The sequence below is a fragment of the Drosophila melanogaster genome, chromosome 2R (genome assembly GCF_000001215.4).
Source record: "Drosophila melanogaster chromosome 2R".
Classification (NCBI taxonomy): Eukaryota; Metazoa; Arthropoda; class Insecta; order Diptera; family Drosophilidae; genus Drosophila; species Drosophila melanogaster.
This window is the reverse complement of record NT_033778.4, coordinates 10,977,749-10,999,550: the sequence shown is the minus strand read 5'-3', so window position 1 is coordinate 10,999,550 and position 21,802 is coordinate 10,977,749. Positions and strand designations below refer to the sequence as shown.

The window sequence follows — 21,802 nt, the reverse complement described above, 5'->3', positions numbered from 1 at the left end:
AGGGATGGCTGGCTACTACTCGCACTACCTGTTGCTGCTGCCATGGCAATTACTCAGGTTTACGATTCATTAAATCTTTATGTCGCCGACACATAATGGATTAAAAACGAGGGTTGATGAATGCGAATGAGGCGATGGTGCAGCATTTTGCTACACAATTTCTGGCTCCTTCGTCCCTTTTTACACCTGTTTCGACTTTTATGTATCCTTTTTGCCACTCCTTTTTTGCCCTGTTGTTCTGCTGGTTAAATGGAGTGCAACTAATGGCCACTTTTATTGGAGTCTCGGCTTAAAGACAACGGCTCAGCCTGTATCCTGTGGTTTGCTCTTCCTGATCCTTTTGCAGGACTCGCTCTCCGGCCAATAGAATTGCAAATGCGAACTGCAAAGCGGTCAAATATTTGCCAATTTTTGGATGGTCGATGTCAACTGCAGCATTTGGCGCAATTCTCGCATAAATTTTGCCCACACAAAGTGCTGGAAAACTCTCACCACCGCCCACTGTGCAGCCCAACCACCACCCCCTATGCAAATGTGTGTGTTTCCAGCCCCGCACTGCGTGTAAATGAAATGTAAGCAGTGTCGCATATTTCATGACACGCTGCATAAAATACAATCGTATTTTAGTTAACGAACACAGGCTACAAGCTCCACTCCGGGCTTTGTCCACTTTTGTTCCCGGGAATTGCCTCCTTCTGCGAGTATGCAAATTTCGGAGGGGTTTTGGACAGAAGCTGTAGATGGAGATGGGATGGAGAAGGAGAAGGAGAAGGAGGGGCTGCTAACTGAACTTTATGGCCATGTTCCTATCTTATGCCTTAGCCCTCTCCGGTTACATAATCTCTCTCCTGCCAAGGGAAGCGGTAAACTTTGTCCAATTTTGTTAGTTTTGCATTCAGACATGCAACTTTTGTGGATCTGCTGGTCGCACAGCGATGTTATTAGGCTTGTTGCCATTATTTGATTGTCCCATATAGGAGGGCCAAAAACTTGACCTTAAACTCTATTGTTTAGTGTAATCTCATTTCATTTGGCCTACTCCCAGCCGAAGAAATACTTTGCCAGCAATTAAGTTTTCGGGACACGGACACATGTTGCTGTTAAGAGCTGGCGTTTTTCGGGATGCCCCCCAACATTATTACTTTTATCGTGCGACATTGTCAGGAAAAAAAACCTGCTTTGTGTACAAATTTGCTATTTATGTGGGGTCACCTCTTCGTTTCCGTTTCCGTTTCTGTTCCGTTCTCCTCCATTCTGGCGACCAGCAATCGATGAATTGAGCCGATAAAACCATCCCACACACACGCACACTCGCCGCATAGAGAATGAAACATTTTTCGGTTTTTGTGCACAGACAAAATGCGTTGTTAAACATGTTTTGGGTCAATATCATAAGCCATGATAGTTATAAGCCACAAAATGTTAGACAAACACTTAAGCACACACTGAACGATGATGTTGCGATTGCTGCGCGGGGGGAATGGCTTTGGGATCAGGGGATTCAGCACAAAATCCATTCAATGCCATAATAGACACTGAAAATGTTCCACCTTCGTAGTTCGGTGAAAGGAAGGGTAGCTTTCGGCTTTCATAAGGTCTGCCGTAAAAATGAAAACCACAGAAATTGCATTTTTCGTCTCGACAGTTTTGTGGGCTCCCCAAAAACTCAGACAATCCGATGTAATATGTGTGTGTGTGTGTGCGTGTGTATGTGCTTATTTTGTCATTTACGTGTATCCTTTAATGCGACCCAAAAAATTAGTTTTTATTGTCACACAAGGACAAGGACAGCAGGCAGCTGTAGCAATAATAGTGCTAGTGGTAGTGGAAGTGGCAGTGGCAGCGGACTTCAGTTATTAAGCTTTTGTCTTTATTTTATACGTTTTACAATCTGTGTGTCGTCGATGACACTAACACCCACAGCCATGGGACAGGGATCAGATCCAATTCCTGGAACAGGACATGTGCGGTCCTTCCAATTGAATGTGTGCGCATTTTGTGGTCGCCTCTAAATGTGTTCAATAATTTTGGCTGCGTGTGTGTGTGTGTGTGGGTTCATGGCTTATGACTCGGGTTTCGATTCAGATCGGAATGAAATGTAATTGCCTACTAAGTGGATGTAGATGGGGCGATGGTCAATACCATCGATTGTTTCGAACTCAAAGTAGTTACTGAAATGTGCCTGCAACTCTTAATTGCAAAACAGAGTGGACAGGACACACAGGCGCATTTTCCCAGGCAGTCATGTGCAAATTGTGATTGTTTTTGGCTCTGCCCCTCGATTACTCGATTTAGTTGAAGCAGACCAAGCAGAACGGACCCGATAAGCTGTTACAGAATTTAAAAGTTTACCCTGGCTTTAATGCCGGCAATATGGGCCACGACATGGAAACATTGGGCCGTTAATAAAGTTCCATTTTGGTTACAGCACACAAAAAATGCAAATGACATTGGCTCTGGCCTCGGCTTTGACTTGACTGACTTTCGTGAAGAGGGCGCGAGTCGCTAGAAGTGCGTTAAATTTATTTATTATCATTGTCAGCGTCATCATTTGGGCAAAGTGTCATTTAGGCCGGGCCAAGGCGGCAACATGCCGCAAAATGACGAAACGAAGCGTGAAGGGGAGCAGGCGGCAACAAGGAAGAAGGAGCAAGGAACAAGGAAAGCCATCGCAATTTGCCTCTGCCGCACAAATAACATCAAGTTCAAAGCTAATGGCGGAGACAGACAATCTGGGTGGCATTGTGGAGTGGTGGAATGGCCTGTGAGTGGTAGTGGAGCACCAAGGAGCCAAGGAGCTCGTAATCGAAGCAGGGCAGGGCAGGGCAGGGCAGCGAGAAAGAATACGGAAGACCGAAATTGTAACGAAAGCGAAACGGGGCACAATGCATGTGGCAAGTGGAAAGTGGCAAAATGTTTGTATAGTCAGGAGCTGGGCTGGCGAATGGAGGGTTGGAAATAATGTACGCATTAATTCCTCATTTAAATTCAGCGGCGCGTACAACGCATTAGTTGCCCCGCTATTCCCCCTTGCTTACTTACTACTTTTTTTTCGGTTTTCTTTCATTCCGATAGCACACTTTTCCGGGCGACACTTTTGGGCTCTCGAGAGTCCTTCGATTGCCTTCGAGGCAGAAATTTCGCTCGGGGCGAAAGTGATCTTCCTGCGAACTCTTTTCAAGCAGCACTACTTGTGTGTCTGTGTGTGTGTGTGTGTGTGTGTGCGTGCCAAGTTCCTTTCCGAAATTAGCATAATGCCTGGAATTATGCAACGCTTTTGCCGACTCTCCATCTCAGTTGCTTAAGTGCACTTTCCACCCGAAAACAAACAAACAAACTGACAAACAACTGCAGCGAGTTTTCTGCGGGACGGGCAGGTCAAGTAAATCAACGCATTACACTTTGTAATGTGGCTGAATAAGCAGGAGAAGTTGCAGAAGCCGTTGGTGCGAGGAATCGGAGGAGTTGAAGCGTGTTTGGGTATAAGTGCAAATGCAGTGATAATGCCAATAATTCAATTATCCCGCTGTGTCCTTGCCCCTGTCGTCTGTCACCTTCTAGCCAGAGAGCCAGAGCCATCAGCCATCAGGCCACCCGCTGGTGGCCCACAGCTCCTTGTCTGGCTTATTGTTATTGCCAAATCGAGTGACTAGTGACTGGCTGATATTGTTGCTGCTGCTGGTGGTGCACTTACAACTCCAGAGATTGCAGCCACTTTCTGCACTCGCCCCTCTACCGCACACCCTCTTTTTAAGAAGTCACTTAGCTGACAGCCAGATAACAAGGAGCTGCATCCCCATCGCCAGGACTCTTCAGTAAAGGAGAATGGGCTGGTGGGGGTGAGTGGAAGCTGCACAGCAGGACGTAAATCGAAAACAATAGTTGCAATCCAAACGACACATGAAACGTATCAATCTGTGTGTAATCTCCAGGCATGTGTGTATAGATATAAATATGTGAGGCACATGGTGCAATATGTGCCAAACATGCTGACCGTAATTTTACACCTGCAATAATTACAATGATTTTGAATGGAATTTTCAACTAGGTAAAGGAATTTTGGTATGACTCCTTGGCGCCCGAACAGGGATCTGAGTCAGCATCTGTGAATAAATAGCATAATTGTAATTCCACACGTTATGATTGCTTATAAACATATTCATTCTAAGGAGAAATCAAAAGGGATATATATATATTTCCAAGTATGTAAACACGTGGCGAACCCGACAAGGGTTGTTGTCTTCTAGAGGGAAGTATGGAATATCGTATACAATTGGTTTCGATGGTCGTTAGAAGTAACTATGTTTACTGTTCTAACTGTTTCAAAGCGCTCATCTCAAATGGACCAGTGCTGTCTTAAAGTGCTTTCTTCGCTTCCACTTGGGGCGGCATTAATTGTTGGCATAATTTCATTACGTTTCCTTCATTAAAACTTTCAAAAATGGAGGCGGGCAGCACGACGGCACAAATGGAAAACGGAAAAATGTTCGGCAAACATTTCCCTCGGGCCGAGGGTTTGGCGTTCTCTCTGGAATTATGGCTCATTAAATGACATAATGCAGGCAAAATTGTATTTGTGTAGAGCGCTCTTCGGCGCCGGCAGATGCTCCTCGGCACCATGGTCCTGGATTTTGGATACTGGATACTGGGTCCTTGTCCTTGGGGCTTGCTGCTCGGCTGCTGTTGAAGCATTTTTGTAACCGCAGGCCCATTGCCGCCCGCTGTTGTCTGCTAATGTCTTTCTAATACACAGACACGCACCGAGAGTGGGCTCATACTCACACACTCGCGCACGCACACACACACACACACACAACACACACATTGGGGCGCTGAAATCGCAGCGGGACATTCAGGACACTTCGCAGACATGTGCCGCATAATAGTCACGGCTTGATTTTTCTCACACAGCAGCTTTTCCTTGAGGCATGCGTATGTTCCTTAACTGCCGTTGCGCCTTTTTCAATTACACACATAATTAAATATGTTCCGCCCACCAAGGACGTCGGCCGGGGGAAGGGGGGGGGGGCGTGGTATCCCGCTGGGAAAGCCCCAAAAAGCCAGCGGTATTTTCCATTCCAGTGCGTGCCAGGACGAGTATGTGTCTTTGTGCGAGTAAATGTAAGTGTGCCAAGCAGACAAATACTCGAAATCTCTCCCAATTGTGCGATACTCCCGCCCATCCATATCCATTTCGTTCCCCTCGCACCGCCGCATCGCATTTGTGGACTTTAATAAACATGCAAGATAATTAAATTTAATCGCAGGCTTTTATTTTACATTAGCATGTGTGGTGGGCACACTCACACACACACACTTGCAACCCCGGGAAATGACAGACTCTATTTGCTGTGGCCAAATTCAATTTGCCACCAAAGTCCTGGATCGCTTGGTCCTTGGGCAAACATTTCATTTCATCCGGTTTGGCTCAAAATTTTATTTGCTCGTGCCGCACACAATGGGAGTTCTCTTGAGAACTCAAATGCTCTAGACTCGGCAAACAATTTGCGGCTAGATAATTGCAAAAATTTAAGGATTTCGTTTCAGTATTCCTTTTTCCAACTTTCCATTGTGGCGGCAGCTCAGTCACAAGCGTTCTTCTCCATAACAAGTTTAGCCTAAAAGTGTGCCAACATCCTCCTTTGCATCTGCAAAATCTCCACGTTTTGGTCTGCTCTGGTCTGGTAATCTGTGAGCCAATAAATTTATGCCGAAATATGTCTATTCTTTTTTCCGGCTTGTCAAAATCTGGTTCCCACTTTGCCATGGGGATATAAATACAATTTGCAGGTTTTAATAACCGCAGCTGTCACCACATCGCCTAAGTGCATCGCATAAACCAGCTCAGAGTTAAAACACAGTTCCGGGAAAGTCCAAAAAGTGCAAAAAAAAAAAAGCAAATGGGAAATGGGGAACCACAATTTAGGATCAGAAACAGGAGCCGGAATAGAAATAGAAATAGAAAACGAAAACGAAACATAAGGCAGACGGCAAATAAACGCCACGGAAATGAGGATTTTTATGTGGCCCAAAGTGGAGCGACATAAATTGCTGGCAAAAAGTGCGCAAAAGTGTTTTGTTGTCACCCTCCGCTCCAGTAATATGGACTTTTGTCCCATACTTCCACGCATCCTAGACGGGCAAATAAATTTCTATTAAACACAAATGAGAGCAGAAAAAAAAAGTTTTCCTAAGAAAGTAGAAAAGTTTTACTCGCTCACACACACACACATGGGGGGAAAAATGTTTTGGAGAACTTTGCGCCAACAATAATTATCTTGATTACAACAAAGAGCCAACTTTTGGCCTCTTCAATCTGCTGCTAAGTGTACTTCTTGCTGTTGTTAAGGGCTTAAGTAGGAAACCCGTCAATATTCATAATTATATACATACATGCACGTTGTTTGCAGGAATTACGGATATTATTCAACGCAGCTATCGAATTGTTGGCCATAAAAGCCACTAGTCGGCTTACACTCGTTTAATCAGGGCTTCCTTGTTGGATATGGTTAGACCATGAATTATTAACACAAGCAGTGGCATATATCAAGGATTGAACGGATGACTGGACGGCATTTCAAAGTGACGGTTAGCAAGTGGTTGCAATTAGATTTTGCACTTATCAATAATAATTCGCATTTTCGAACCCATTTGCACCGCCCCACAGAGCATGCAATATCTGCCTGTGGTTTTCTCTCATTAATTAAAATCCTTGCATTTAGTTGTTGGCCAAATTCAAACTGGCCAGCGTTCTCCACAACAATGCCAGCCACCCTGGCAACACTGCTAATTATCCTAATTGCCGAGCCAGAGATAAAGGATCATAATTAGTTTGATAATTGGGATTTAGCATGGCGAACGGCTCGCCATATTGTTGTACCACCCCCACAACACAAAACAAAAAAAAGCCAGCTAAGCTGTCATTGTTTTCTATAAATTGGCCAGGACCTGAACTTCACTCCCGCCGGCCATCAATCAGGTGTTCCAAGGTGCGAGTATCTGTATCTACACGGCAGTCCTTGTTCGCCGGCAGCAATTTGAAAGTCGCGTCTAATCTTTGGCCTGTTGGCCCACGTGATTTGTTTGCAGCATCGCCGTTGCCGCGAGCAGCAAAAGCGGTGGGGCATAAATCAAAATGCCATTTTTGATAGTACTTCCCTTGGCCACCTGCCACCCATCCACCCATACACACCGAAACGCCCCACGAAGGCCACCCAAAACAATATATCAAATTGCTTTTGCATTGCGCGCATGTAACATTTTATTTAGATTTCAGCTCAAAGATTGCCCCCCGCCAGCATTGTCTGAGTGAAAATAAAAGAGGAAAATCGGGCGGGAAATGCACCGGCAGCGGCAGCAGCAGCCGCCCATTAATCATGTGTTGTGTGTGCTGAGGCCAAAACCGAAAGTCTAAGCCCGATCCAGAGACCCTCAGCCATTATCCCGATTCATAAACCATTATAGTTTCCCCTGTTCTCCCTGGGCTCGAGCTCAGTGCTACATTTGTGGCAGAAAGGGTAGCGCAAATTTATGTGTTGCAATTATTTTCTTGAAATAACACTTAAAGTGATTTACGCGGCGGGCATGTGTGAGATTCGGAAAAATGGTCAAAGCGGGCTCCGGTCGACCCTTCTGCTGATACGGCTGCTTATTCCGACTCATTGGTTTTCTGCGCTTTGCATCGCACTCAATAAGATTTGTTAGTAGCCCCAATCAAATTGGAACATCCCGCGAATTTGAAGGGGTCCCCTACAAATGGCAGCGCAAATTGCCGTTCATGTGTTCAATTTGTGGCTGTCGTGGGTGACTTTAAGAGGGTCACAGGCCACCGAAATTCCCCAGTCACTTCCCCCCTCCCAGGGTGCCCGCCCCTTATTGGCAGCAGTGCATCGAAGGGGCGTGGCAAGTGCCGGCGGCATGTTTGCAGTTTGCTGTTTACCGTGCGCACACCACTTGCAACGAGTTGCGAAATGAGTCCGCTCGAGTGGAGCGCAGATCAAAGGAACCGCCCGCCGGCGGCGCACCACCCACCCGCCATCGAACCGCCCAGTCAGCCACTGAAGCACCCACTCCAGCAAGTCACCTGGCGGCCCTCTTTCATGTGCACTTAATTGTCGCCTCCATTAGGCAAAGTCAGGCGCCCGAAAGTATGCAACCGGCAATAAATCCAATGCGCAAAATTATTACCTGTAATTGCGGCAGGCATAAATCATAATTTGAAATTTATGTTTATGTTTCTGGCCGCGGGCAGCGTCCCTAAATTATCAGCTTAATGTGCTCGAAAATGCTGCCAATGTGTAAGCCAGGCAAATTGAATTGGGCCACAGCAGCCATTAGCCACCCTAAACGCCCTTGCCGCTTTTACCGCCCTAATGGACCCACACTTTCATGAACTTTCGCTTTTTTTTTGCTTCCTCCATTCGCAGACCTGCTACGAACTGGAGCGCTATCTGCGGGATGAGCCCAAGCTGCAGAAGAAGATGCACAGCAATCTGGACAATCCGTGGGACATATTCTCCACACCCGCCCGCCTGCTCGAGGAGCTGAAGATCAAGGAGCAGCACCTGGACACGATCTCGACGACCTCCTCGGTCTCGTCCAACTGCTCGGGCACCTCCTGGGACAGCAATGGTTCCCAGGCACTGAGCTGCTCGGTGCTGGTCAAGCAGGAGCGGATCGACGAGGAGGACGACGATGTGGGCTGTGACGACAAGCTGAGCGTGCTGCTCGCAGCTCCGCCCTCGGCCATCTCTCCCAATCCCAGCATCGGCAGTGCGGGCAACATGACGCCCACCAGCATCAGCAACAGCAGCAGCATCAGCAGCAGCAATAGCCACAGCAATAGCAACGGCAACACCACCGGCAGCAGCAACATCATCGCCAGCCCGCTGAGCAGTCTGGGCAGTGGCAGCACCATCACAGTGAGTTCCCGCAACAGTTCGGCGCCGGGCATCAAGGTGCGCGTCGTCCAGGCCAAGAATCACCCGGGCAGCAATGCGAGAATGCACCTGGGGCATGTCCAGGACTTTGTGTTGCCCACGCTCACGCCGCCCTCTTCGCCAGAGTCCAACCTGCGCAGCCACAATTACGCCCAGCAGCTGGAGGCCAACGATTTGGCGGCACTGATACAGCAGCAGCAGCAACAGCAACAGCAACAGCAGCAGCAGCAGCAGCAGCAGCAGCTCAATCCACAGCCCGGCAACTCCACACCCGCTACAGCAATCCTGCGCTTCACCAGCCAGAGCAATCCCACAATGACGCAACTGCAGCAGCAGCAGCAGCAGCTGGCCGTCCAGCATTTGAGCATATCGCCACAGGCCCTTGGCCACAGCAACATCGGCAGCAATTCGCCCAAGAGCAGCAGCAGCAGTAGCAGCAACAGCAGCAATAGCAGCAGTAGCAGCCACAGTAGCAGCAGCAGCATCAGCGGCAGCAGCGACCAGCCAACACACAGCAACATTCCGCGCAGCACCATCGTCCGCCTGACGACGGCCAACGGGAAGCCAGGAGCGGCTGGCATCAGTCTGGCCCGGGTCATCCAAATGCAGAATAACGGCAATGCCAATGTTGCCGCCGTGCTCAGTGCAGCAGCCAACAGCGGCAGCAGCAACAGCAACAGCAACAGCAGCAGCAGCAACACCAGCAGCAACAGCATCAACACAGCGACGCCGCAGCAACAGGTGCTTTCGCAACGGTCGGAAAAGTCGGCGAATGGTGAGTTTGACTAGTACTTGACCCAGTTCAAAGCCTTATCTTTGTTTTTTTGTGACCCGCAGGCTCCTCGAAACCGCACCACCCGCGCCAGCATCACAGCGATCACAGCCCGGACGCCAAGCGGCGGATACACAAGTGCCAATTTCTCGGCTGCAAAAAAGTCTACACGAAGAGTTCGCACCTGAAGGCCCACCAAAGAACGCATACAGGTGAGTCGCCCCGAAAAATATGAATGCACTGAATGAGTGCGGTGAGTGGAAGTGTGTGCGATGTGTGTGCCACTGACAGATCCGAATTTCCAACTGCCACAGTCGGCAATTAAAAGCGTGTGCCCCGGGAAAGGGGCCGACGAATCCCCAACGCACCTGCATCACCACCTGCCCCTGCCCATGCCGCTCCTCCTCCTCTTCCACCGGTGCTCCTGCCCAATAAATCAGAGGCCTGCGACAACAATGTCCTCGACAGAGTTCCCTGGGACAGGCAGGAGTGACATGTTGCATTGTTTGCGCGACACCGTCCTTTGTCCAGGCTCCACTTTCCACAGCCTTGCAGTCGCGGCAGGAAAACCACGCAAAAACATGCAATGGGCTGGATGATGTAAACGATGAATGGAGCAGGGGCAGGAGCCGGATAGGAACCAAACTGGGTTTGGGGCACCGGCAATTGGGCACCAAAAACAACCTCATCGCCTGACAGCAGACGATGTTTGAAATTTCAATAAAAATCGCATAATTCAAACATGAAATATTGGTCACACACACACACACACACGTACACACACTCGTGCAGCAAGCGTTGAAATGTAATTTTATTACAACCACATTCGAACACGAGAGAGCAAATCTATTGATTTGGGCTCCACAACGGTTGGTTGTCTGCGTGTGCGCTTACAAGAGCTTTGCCAGCGAACACTTAACCCATAAAATAGAAAACCAAAATCCATTTCAAGTTCTGCCAAAAATTGGGAAAAAAAACAGTTTTGCAGTTGCTGGCGAACAACATTTGTGCGCATTCAGTTAAAACTTGTGCACTCAGAAAAAAAAAAATATCGATGGGGGTGAATGAATGGTTTTTCCTAATTTCAAAAGTGTTTAAGTTCAATTGATAGCTAGGAGAACATTTTAGCATGTCCAAAAATAAGAGTACATATGTACCACCAATGAAACCATATGAAAACTGAGAGCTATGCCTGATTTTTCCATCTGCACAACTAGGAGCTTGCTTTATGAGTTGTGGTAGATTCATTCTTTGTTTTGGCTTGTCAGTTTTCGGCTTGGGGCACCGCAGGGGTGGCACCAACAAATCATTTGGCACGCACTCAAATGCCAGGCAAATGATTTTGCAATGCCGTTGCCAAACCCATTCATACGCAAGAAGGCTGACTTTCTGCAGCGGTGCCGAATCGATGATACCCTGGCTAAAGAGCAGCCTGAATGGGTGGGTTTTTGTTTACTTATGCATGCAAGTGTTCCCAAGTCGCATTTTGTTCTTTGCCAGCCCAGCAGCCCATGTTTGGTCCGCAAATGAAATTCAGGCCTCGCAAATTTCTCACTCAAGTCGACAATGGCTATATGTGTATGGTTATGGCCATGTCTATGTGGGTTTGTTTGTCCAGTGCCCGAATGTTGGTCAAAGCTGCTCGGTTACTGCCGAAATGGCCCCTTGAAGGCGTGCCATAAGGAAGATTCATGTGCAGCTCAAGGCTTAGGCCCATCATGCCACTTGGTGGCGAGTGTCAACAGCAGCAACTTTCTGTGACGGCCGCAGGATATTGCTCAATTTATAAATTTACTTTGGCCCCGGGCTGCTGGGGCTTAACATTTTAATTAACATCGAATTCCGGACCTGATGCCGCTGTTGTTTGCCCTTGCCACAGGAAAGCCAAAAGCCTTTGGCCCAATAAAAATCCATAACAGTCAAAGTTTTTGCTCATAACTCTCAGTTTATCTTGGGCAAAACCGAAGCCAAAGCCAAACTGAACTGAAGTGAAGTGAACGGACTACAAGGGCCCTTCCTGCTGTTGGCGCCTTGTTTTGTTGCCTCAACAGCTTTAAGTGTTAATTTTGCCAGGAAAAGTTCTATAGTGTTCCTTGAACCTGAGGAGTTTTTAATTAATTACACATGTTCAACTACTGGCAAGTGCAGCGGGGCAGATAGGTAAAAACCCGGTGAGACCAATAAATCAAAAGCCAAGGTGTTGGCCCGACGATAAGATTGAAACATTTGATTTGGCACCGAAATGCGGAAAAGCTCGGCGAAAAACGGGCAAAAAAAAAAGAATTTTATGAATGGGCGGAGTCGGGCGGAAAAAGGAAAACGTAATTATTTTAATGATACCATGGAGACCAGGCGAGGTTTTTAAATTAAAGAAAACCTAATGAATTACGTTTTTTGCATGGCAAATGAAGCTCAGCTCGGCAGAGAATTTCATTAGAGCGCCTAGATGGAGGATTCTTTAAATGTTGTCGCATTTGAAAAGCGGACGCATGCGAATAATTGATGACGAGCTATTATTTAGTTGCCAAACAGTGTCCTTGAACATTTTCCCGGGGAATTTGGGCGGAACAGACAGTGAAATTAATTTGATTTGGGTTTTCGAGCGCACTTCCTGCATTTCCTCCTGTGGCTTTTGCCATCCATCCATTCCCATTTCCATTTGCATCTGCCCGTCGCCATTTAATTAGAAACCTATTCGAGCACACTGGCCACACACACACACACCAAATAGATATAGATACGTATATATATATTTATCGGCCCAATTGAATATCAATTAAAGCGACATTTGGCGAAATAAAATCCTCCTCGCAAACTTTGGCCACAAACGATTTCAATTAGTTAAACGCAGGCGACTATAAAAGTGCCAGCGTGGCATGCAAGCAGAGTCGGGAAAAGCCGGGAAAGCCGGCAAAACCAGGAAAAGCGCCGAGACGCCGAAGCCGTTAAGAAAAGATTACAAGTGCAATCAAGTGAAAAGACGCAAACAGACCATAAAAATTGTGTTGAGTGCAAAAGCCGAGAAGGCATCGAGCAGCTCCATAAAAAGGCGAGCCACCGAGGAAAAGGGATTCCTCAGCCATTTCCCGACCGCCCTCAACATCACTCTCCTACTCCCACGCTTTTCCACATCGCATGTCCCGCCGGTGCATTCTTTCCTATTGCCGGGCGAAATTAAAACCCAGCGCCAAGTGAAATTTATAAAATATTAACTGGCTCCATTCGTTGCTCCTTTTTCCCCACTTTTTTTTTTATTTTGCTAAGCGGTTGCATTGGCGGTCCTCCATCGTGGCCGCCTCCTTATTGCCTTTAAACAAGTTACAAGTGCTGGCTTTATGGCCTGCCAGTGCCACAGAATCGCAGCTGAAACTATCAATATATATATATATGCGGACAAACGGCTGAGGTTAAGTTTTAACTGCGTTCGGCTCAATAAATTAACATGGCGACGTCTCGGCGCGATTGGAGGAAATAAAAGCAGGCGAAAATCGCTTAACCCAGTTGCCGATTGCCTGGCTGGCTGTTTGGCTTTTTGGCTTTTCGGCGTTTTGGCCAGGCCCGTGGAGCTGCATCGCGGCTAACAATGTCAGCTCAGCTCAGATGACTTGCCATGAAAACTAATTAAAGGGCTGCCGCTGCATTGGGCGGAAAAACGCGAAAGCGGAAAACCATCTTGCTCCACATGCGCGGTCATTGCATACACGTACTTTAGGGCCCGGCCCGTTGAAATGGCCAATATCCAAAGCCTGAGTAATGGGCAACTATTGGGCCAGGTCCGCCGGGTGCTTCAAAGAGGGTAGGAAAAGGGTATGCCGGTTGTATGAATTATACTAAGTAAATAGTATATTTTAATTTCAATAGCCAAATTGGATTTACTCGTGGAAAACATATTTCCCAAAGCTTTACTCGTTTGGTAAGACCAATTTACCACACAGCACTTTATTAACAACTTTCTTATTTAAATGCTTTACAAAAAGAGGGTATCCAATTAGTCAGTTATTGGTGCATCGCTAACGTTTTGTTGTTGGCTCGTTTCGGTTTCATTTCGTTTTTGGTTTCGTTCCGTTTTGCCGGGCCACTTCAATGGCCAGATAACACGGCCATTTTGGGTGCTTTATCGCTGCTTTTGGCCCTCGGATTGCCGACCGCCTGCTGCCAGCTCTTTTGCCGTTTAAATGCACTTCAATACGAGACTCTTGGGGGTCGCATCCTAGATCTCTGGGCCTGCACTTTGTGCATTTGACGCTGATTTACACAGCCAGAGGGGCGGCAGGAGGAGTGCAGGGAAGTCCGCAGAGGCGGATGGCCAGAAACAGAGAAAAACTGATAAAGAGCGAGAGGAGTGTAGCCAACAAACTGCCAAAGACAACGATGTGTGTGCGAGTGTGCATTCCTTTATTTATTGCCAAATGCTTCGATTCCCAAACAGTTCTGACAACATGCCAAAGTCCAAGTGGCTGTCACCCACACTCGCTTCCATTAGATGTACCTATGTACATACATACAGCACTTTCCAACACAGTCGGCGTTCACCAAGGCATTCACCAACGAACTCAACAACATATTTAGCTAAAGAATAGAACCAACGAAATGAGCAATCTTAAAGAGGTTTCCCTGTATAAACTAAAGACATCAAGAACACATTTAGCTAGAAAATTGAATATATTTATTAGTATATATTTATTATTTATATTTATTTATTAGTAAATTCACCAACATTATATCGCTTGTTCACCAACAAACATTATTAAAAATGAGTTAACAACTCTTTCCCCAATAAATTCACTAGAATTTCTTACAAGCTATAAATAACTTAAAAGTTTAATACGAGTATGATCAATACGAGGGCGTTCACGGACAAATTTATCAAGAACTCACCAACACACATCCAATGGCACACGCACAGTTGCGACTTGAGCTATGGCCAAGTGTAAACAAATGGAAATTAAGACAGCCGGCAAGTCCAAGCCCCGGTCAACGGAAGGGTTGGAAGGCTGGGGAAAATGGCAGCGGGAAAATGGGAGGAAAGCCGCAAGTGCATAATGTGAAATTGAGCACGGAAATATCACACATTTCCGCATGCATTAAGTTTTAAGCCAAGTCTATGTGTGTGTGTGTGTGTGTGTGTGTGTATGGTATGCGTTACAAAGTTTTCCACTCAGCTTTATGCATTTTTCTTGGCTGTCGTCGTCTACTTGCCGGTTATCTCGCTCCATTTTCCATCTTTTTTTTTTCTTCTTCTCCAGCGGCAGCAACGGCGGCAATTTCCTGCCTCGGCTGCTGTTTGTCTTTTAAACTGAAATAATTTTCCCATTTTCTTTTTTTTTTCGGGGGTTCGGGCCGGGTTTTCGTATTTTTTCAGTGTGTTCGTTCTGGCACTGGCCGGCTTTACACCCCGCTCTATTCAGGTCGTTCTCGCTCTGGCCCTCGCATTTTTAGGTTCCTCTTCGTTTTTTGTTGCTTTGTGTGAAATTACAACTTCTGCATTTCCTTTTCCTTTCGGCTGGCTGGTTTTCGCCATGGCTCTGTTTCTGCTTTTGATTCTGGTTTTGGCTCTGGCTCTGTTTCAGTTTCAGTTGCTGTTTCTGGTTCGGGATCCTGCACTGGTTGGCTTTTGGCGCTACTCGGCTTGTATCCTTTGAGGCTTTTGGCACGCATGAAAAATGTTGGCAAAGGACCGCGCTTGGCACACCGTCGACGCCGACTTTAGCATCTTTTCGTATCGTTCCGTTTCGTTTTGGTTCGGTTTTAATTTTACAGTTTTTCATTTTTAATTGTCTTAAATTCCTGACTGCTTGTGCGTTTTGCCCGCTTCACCACCGCGTTTTTCCACCGCCCCTCTGTTTACTCATGTTTTACTTTATGCATATTTCTCGTCCGTGGAGCGTCGGCAGCGTCGAAAAAGTTTTTTCATTTGGCAGGCGCGTGCTAAATAAAAAATGTTTCCCCAAACTCTAGCCCTTTTTTTTCCTCCCAGAGCACGCATATTTATGCGCTTTATTGTTTGTGCTGCAGCAGCGAAGCAGCGGAGAAATTGCAGCCACTTTCCACTGCGGCAGTTTCTAGACACTGGAAAAAATGTTCTTGATTCGGAAGGATATTTGCTCTTACCATAAACAATGGACCCGAATATGGCGATGCCTGAGCATCGGGAAGGCTCTACTTCACCGCCATTGATCACTGTTTTCTTTTTTTTTATATATATATAAGTTATAATATATATAAATATAATATAAAATAGACTATATATAATATAATATTCTCTAGACCTACGATTTGTTATACGTTTTTTGTGCACACTTTAGTTTTGCCATTGTGAATGTAACTTATTTAATAAGAGTTTTCCGCCCTTCCTTCCCGTTGCAGGTGAAAAGCCGTACAAGTGCTCCTGGGAGGGCTGTGAATGGAGGTTTGCGAGGAGCGACGAGCTGACCCGCCACTACCGCAAGCACACAGGTGCCAAGCCGTTCAAGTGCCGCAACTGCGATCGCTGCTTCTCGAGGTCCGATCACCTGGCGCTGCACATGAAGCGCCACATGTGAGGCGAGATTTAAGCAGGGCCATCCGGAAGAGCCGGAAAATCCAGAGGCAGAGGGGAGGAGGAGGAATCCAGCGGAAACTGTGTGCCATCAAGGAACGATGAAAAACTTGCGTAACGCTAATCAAAACCACTTTATTCGTGGAGCATAGAGGGGTGGGAAAGTAATCAAGGAAAAAACCAACTAGGGAAAACATCACAACACAAGCACAAAGATGGAAACTCAAGTTCTCTGATTCCGATTGACATTTGTGTTGCCATTATTGTCGCCGTTATCGTTTTCGTTATCGTATGGTTATCGTCGTTATCGTTTCAATTGCAAATTCGATTTGTTTCAATGCCTTGTTAAGAATAAGTTTAAGCTTTAGCAGCCTGATCACATTTCCCCATTCACACCTATCATTTAGCCGCAAGTTCTGAACAAACAGCAAAAATTGTGTACAATTTACCAAAGCTAAGCTGATTTCTTTAATTAGTAAAGCAGCGACAAAAATCCAGCATTTGCTAGAAAAAAAAACAAAAAAAAATAGTAACTTAATAATAATTTTGTTTTCATACACTGCCAAAATGAAAATGTAAAAAAAGCAAAATAAAAAAAAAAACAAAAAACTAAAAGCTAGAAAAAATATATGTACATGTAAAGAATTATAATAAGTAATTAGTTTCATATGTCAGCATCAGTAAATAGAAACACAAATACAAGAAAAAAGTAAAAGTGCAAAATATGTTTTAAACAAAACGAGAGAAAACAGAAAACGGTGAAAATGCTTATTTTCTTAATTTTAATTTAATTTTAATTGTATTTTAAGTGTTGCCTAGGTCTGAAAATTTTCACATTTCACCGCACCACTCAAAATTGGAAAGCTATAAACATAAAGTTTATTGAATGCCTATATTAAATTTAATTGATATTCGGAATATGACATAAACGCATTTTGGTTGCTCTGTTTTTAATGAATATACGTAATTATTTAATGTAAACAATTTCTCTTATGCATTGCCTAAGTGATGGAAGAAAGTATTACGAACACATTTTGATACGTTTAACTAATTTAATCAAAATTTGTATTCTCAATCGAAAATCGAAACAAAATTTAACTTCGACTTAACATACAAATTCTTCTTTACGTGCCTCATTAATGTTAATTTAATCAAATCAATCAATTCCTTTTTAGCTAAGCCACATTTTTTCGGAACCCTCTTGATTTGCGGTAGACTTAAAAATTTCATTGGATCTTTTATTTTTTTGTGCGTGCTGCTTCTTATTTTGTAGTTTATCATTTCCTCATTCTTGGTTATAATGATTTGTTTATTTTTAATTATTTTTAAATAAAGAAAAAGTATGTGAAAAGCGAATGTTCCATTGACTTATCATTTTACACCAGCACCCCTCAGCAAATGAAACACGACATCAAAGTATACAATATTGATCGAGATATCGGTCAATCATTATGGTTTGTGTGATGAGAAATTCTGTGATCCAGAGAACAACAACAACAAAATAGCTAAGGCAAAGAAAAATAATGGGAAAACCAAAAACCAATGACAAGGCAGGCAATCAACTGCAGCACACATGCACTAAAAATGCTATAGAAAAACGTATGGGGCTTATGGTGGAGAGAAGTCCTCTCCAATTGTGCCCAAGAAAGGAGCATAAAAGTTTAGAAAAGCTCCACACATATATATATATATAAATATATATATATAAAATATAAATGTTTATGTACATACAAACACGAAATACAATTTGACTCCTTTTCTAGCTTTATTCTCACTGATTGTCGATGATGTGTAGAGAATTTTGACGGTTTCGACTGTAATCATGGTCGAAATCATTATGTACGGTGTTGCTTGTGCTTTGTGTCATTTGAGTGTTATCGTATTTGTATGTATCTGTATATCAATCAGATCAACTCGCCACAAAACGGATAATCCCAATAGACCCCATGGGGTCCTTCCAGTTCCAGAATCCCGTTTGGCTTCCAAGCGAAAATTGCACTGAACAATACTTAATGAATACGTGAAAATCAATATCCAAATCCAAATCCAATACCAATACGATGTGTCAAAAATGCTTCAATCAGTTTAGTCTAACTTTTGAGAGAAAACCGAAAAACGAAAAACGAAAAAACCAAAAGCAGTAAAATAGAAATCCCGAATATATAAAATATTTTGTATAGAAAACCTTTAAACTAAAATCGAAAGCGTAAGGCAAATTTAGATCCTAAAGCAGATATTCGATAGTCACGAGCGCAGAGTGAGCGACAGTATAGATATGGATAAATAAGAATATATATATATATATATATATGTATTTTACAAACCGAAGAAGTGTATTTTAAAATGAGAAAATTAAACAAAATTATTGTGTAAAAAGGTAAAACAAAATGAAAGACTGGTCAACGAGGTGTTCCGCGTTTATGCAACAATTGCAAAATAGAAAAAGTAAACAAATATATATACATATATATGTATATGTACACGTACGAGTGTAAGAGATTTCGAACCCAAAGGATTAAGCTACTGTACTCCCCCCTAATTGCATATAGTGTTCGAGCGATTAGTTTAAGACCCACTCGATCATTTCGATTATCCGATTCGGCAGCAAAACTACGCATACGTAAGAGGGAAGGCCTTGCCGCGATCCCGCAATTAACGTTAATGAAGTACGAATTTTAAGTAACGCTGAATGTGAGTCTAGAGAGTACTAAACCGAAACTATGAATATATTTTAGTGTCTACACTTGAGCATTTTACATCGGCTAACTACCCGGGGTCTGCCCTTTGCGAAGTCAACCAGCCGGCAGTCTGTTGTGGACTCTGCTGCTAAGGGAAAATCTATAAACATTTTCTACAGATTTACAGCACAGAGGCCGGAAGTCAAAAGTCGCAGGGCAGGCAAAATATTTGGCAGCAGGCACACATAAAAATAAATAAAGTATACTAAAACTAGAGTAAATACATTTTAATTTCGTTTAGAGTTTCGTTTGCAAATGTGCTTAGCAATTTTCCCATTCCCTACCCCGTTTCCAGTTTTCCCCACATTTCCGCCCACCCGGAAGCGGAATATCATAAGCGTTTAGTTTAAGAGTAGACTAAATGGCGCAGGGCCAAGCTTAGTATAGCAGAAATATATGGAAGGAGATAGGCATATACACACACACACACATATATATATATAGTAAAATTGTTGTTTTATTTATGAGTCGAACTAATGTCCCGTCAGTTGACTAAGGACAACGCCAAGAAATAAAAAATAGTTTTTAGGAGAAATAGTTTCACGACTTTATTCTTTGGATCTCAGCTTAAGACTAAAAATCAAATGCAAATTGGATTGAGGAGAAGCCTCAGTATTTGAACAATATTTGTATTTCGGGAGAGCCTCGCTCTTGGGTTCTTAAGATTAGGTAGCGTTGAAAGAGGGCAGTCAAATCTGCTTAGGTCAGGCTTTAGGATGTTTACAAGAACGGCTGCGCTGCCAAAGATAACGAATGCTGCGCAGCTGGGATACGTTATGGAAAATTACTAGAGTGCATTACTGATTTCTTTGAAATAATGGAAGTGGCTGGTTTGGACCACCCAAATACGTCACTATATAGGGTCGGAAAATGGGAAATGGTATCGGTAATGTGGGCAAGGGTGTGACAGGGGGGGGTAGGGGATTTGGGAATCTGGGGAGGGAAAGGAGTAAAACATTTTATGTAGGCAAATAAGGGCAAATAATTCATAAAAGATTTTGTGTATAGTTTAGTGAAATGAATTAGTTTAATGTTAAATGAACTCAAAAGGAAACTACATAAAAAATATATGAATATATACATCGGATATGGTATTAAGAGAATATACTTAGTGCGTATGTCGAACCTATTTACGTGGCAGTTGTGCGGGTGTGTGTGTGGCTGAGTGAGTGTGTGTAAACTAAATTGATGTGTATCTGTCGAAAGGACGAGTCCGGCGAGAAGAAGTCAGTTTTTGGAAGGATTATGCAAAGCATCTACAAATTAAGGCACAGCATTATAAATTACAACTAATGAAGTACGCGTTTATTTGAGCTACAAACGCACGAACGGTTACTAAAGCTAGAACGGTGATGGAATGCAGATGAGGAGGTCATAGGTCATAGGCTTAGCGAAGTGGGGACTACTGACGGTAGACATTTTGGGGGGGGGGGGGTCAGCAAGTGGTGATTACTTAGGACTTTTACGCGATAACTCGGTTTAGCCCTTCCTCGTTTCTGTACATGATCGCAACCCCAGGCATGCATTCATATTTGTAATTGTAATCGTAAGGCAGTGTAATTGATATCAAACATAAGCAGAAAAAAAAAACTACAGAGGTAACGAGGAAAATTCACAAGTTTCGGCACAGGAGAACCCAATTGAAAAATACATTTTAGGAGTAAGTAAATCAAAAAAAAAAAAGAACAAAAAATAGTAAAACCAAAAATGAATAATTGTATTTAATGCTTGTGCAAAACAGAAAAAATTCTTAGCTAATAGCAAATAGCGAAAAATCTAATTGTCAGTGTTTAATTACTATTATTGATGTGCATTCGATGTGTGCTTAGTTCACAAAACAAAAACATCCCGTTTACCCATATCCCGATTTTCCACACGTTCCTAAAATCCTACAATTGACAGTTGTATTTTTTACGATTGATTGTTTTTAGCGCTTCGCAAGTCAAACAGAAAATTAAAAACTATTTAAAAATCGAGCTAATAACTGAACTCGAAAATGATTTCGCAGCTGACACGAAATGTTTGCATAGATTATGAGTTGATTAACTGCGAGAATAATTAATAGAATTTAATTCGATAAGCATATTTTCAGCCTCGCCCGTGCCCCTTAGCCACTTAGATTATATAATTATAGCAAAAGCAGAAGCGAAAACAAAACAAAATTATTGATCATTAAACATTATTATTATTATTATTATTATTATTATGGCTTGTTTGTTGCGGCTTTTTGTGCATCTCCATTCGGAAATCATTTTGTATGGGGTATCAAATTATAAGAGAATCTAGAAAATAATAAACACAGAAAATATAGCAGAAACAATTGGGCACACGAAGGCCAAAAACAAAAAAAAATGAAAACGAAGGAGGACATTTCTTGTACTTAGGTTTAGTTTATTATACAAACGAGAATAACATCGGCCGAATGAAGCCAATAATAACAGCTAAAAGTGAATAACTGAGGAGCCGAAACAAGATCCATCAACATTAGAAAAACGTTATTTTTATTCTTGTATAAGTATAAACCGAAGGCATTTTTCCACGTATGACAACTATTATTGTACGTAACTTGATATTTTGATGAGAATTTCTGTGAACAAAGCAAAAAAATAAAAAAAATCCAAAAAAAAATTGAAATATAGAAAAAATTAAAAAAAAATGAAAAAAAAAACATATTTATATCGTTCTCATTTCCATTGGTGGTTGGCATTGTAAAGCTGTTGTCGCATTTAAATGATGTTGATTTTGGCCTGTCCACTGGCCTGTATATATTTAACTTTTGTGATTGCAGGCGGCATTCGGCAAACAGTTCACATCA

The 21,802-nt window shown here is 43.6% G+C and overlaps 1 protein-coding gene across 3 annotated transcripts in view, besides 1 other annotated feature; it reads left to right on the top strand.

The window, feature by feature from the left end:
* Nucleotides 1-21,595, top strand: part of luna — a 138,423-nt gene extending 116,828 nt beyond the window's left edge. For 2 of the 3 annotated variants that reach the window (NM_001299374.1, NM_206089.2), the window contains exons 3-5: nucleotides 8,427-9,714; nucleotides 9,777-9,923; nucleotides 16,078-16,757. In NM_001299374.1, the coding sequence (NP_001286303.1) occupies nucleotides 8,427-9,714; nucleotides 9,777-9,923; nucleotides 16,078-16,253 (1,611 nt within the window). In that variant the 3' untranslated portion in view covers nucleotides 16,254-16,757. Of the gene's footprint in view, nucleotides 1-8,426; nucleotides 9,715-9,776; nucleotides 9,924-16,077 lie in introns of all 3 variants that reach the window. The other variant, NM_001273950.1, reaches the window with a different exon arrangement.
* Nucleotides 19,430-19,842: a mobile genetic element.
* Nucleotides 21,596-21,802: the final 207 nt, after the last annotated feature.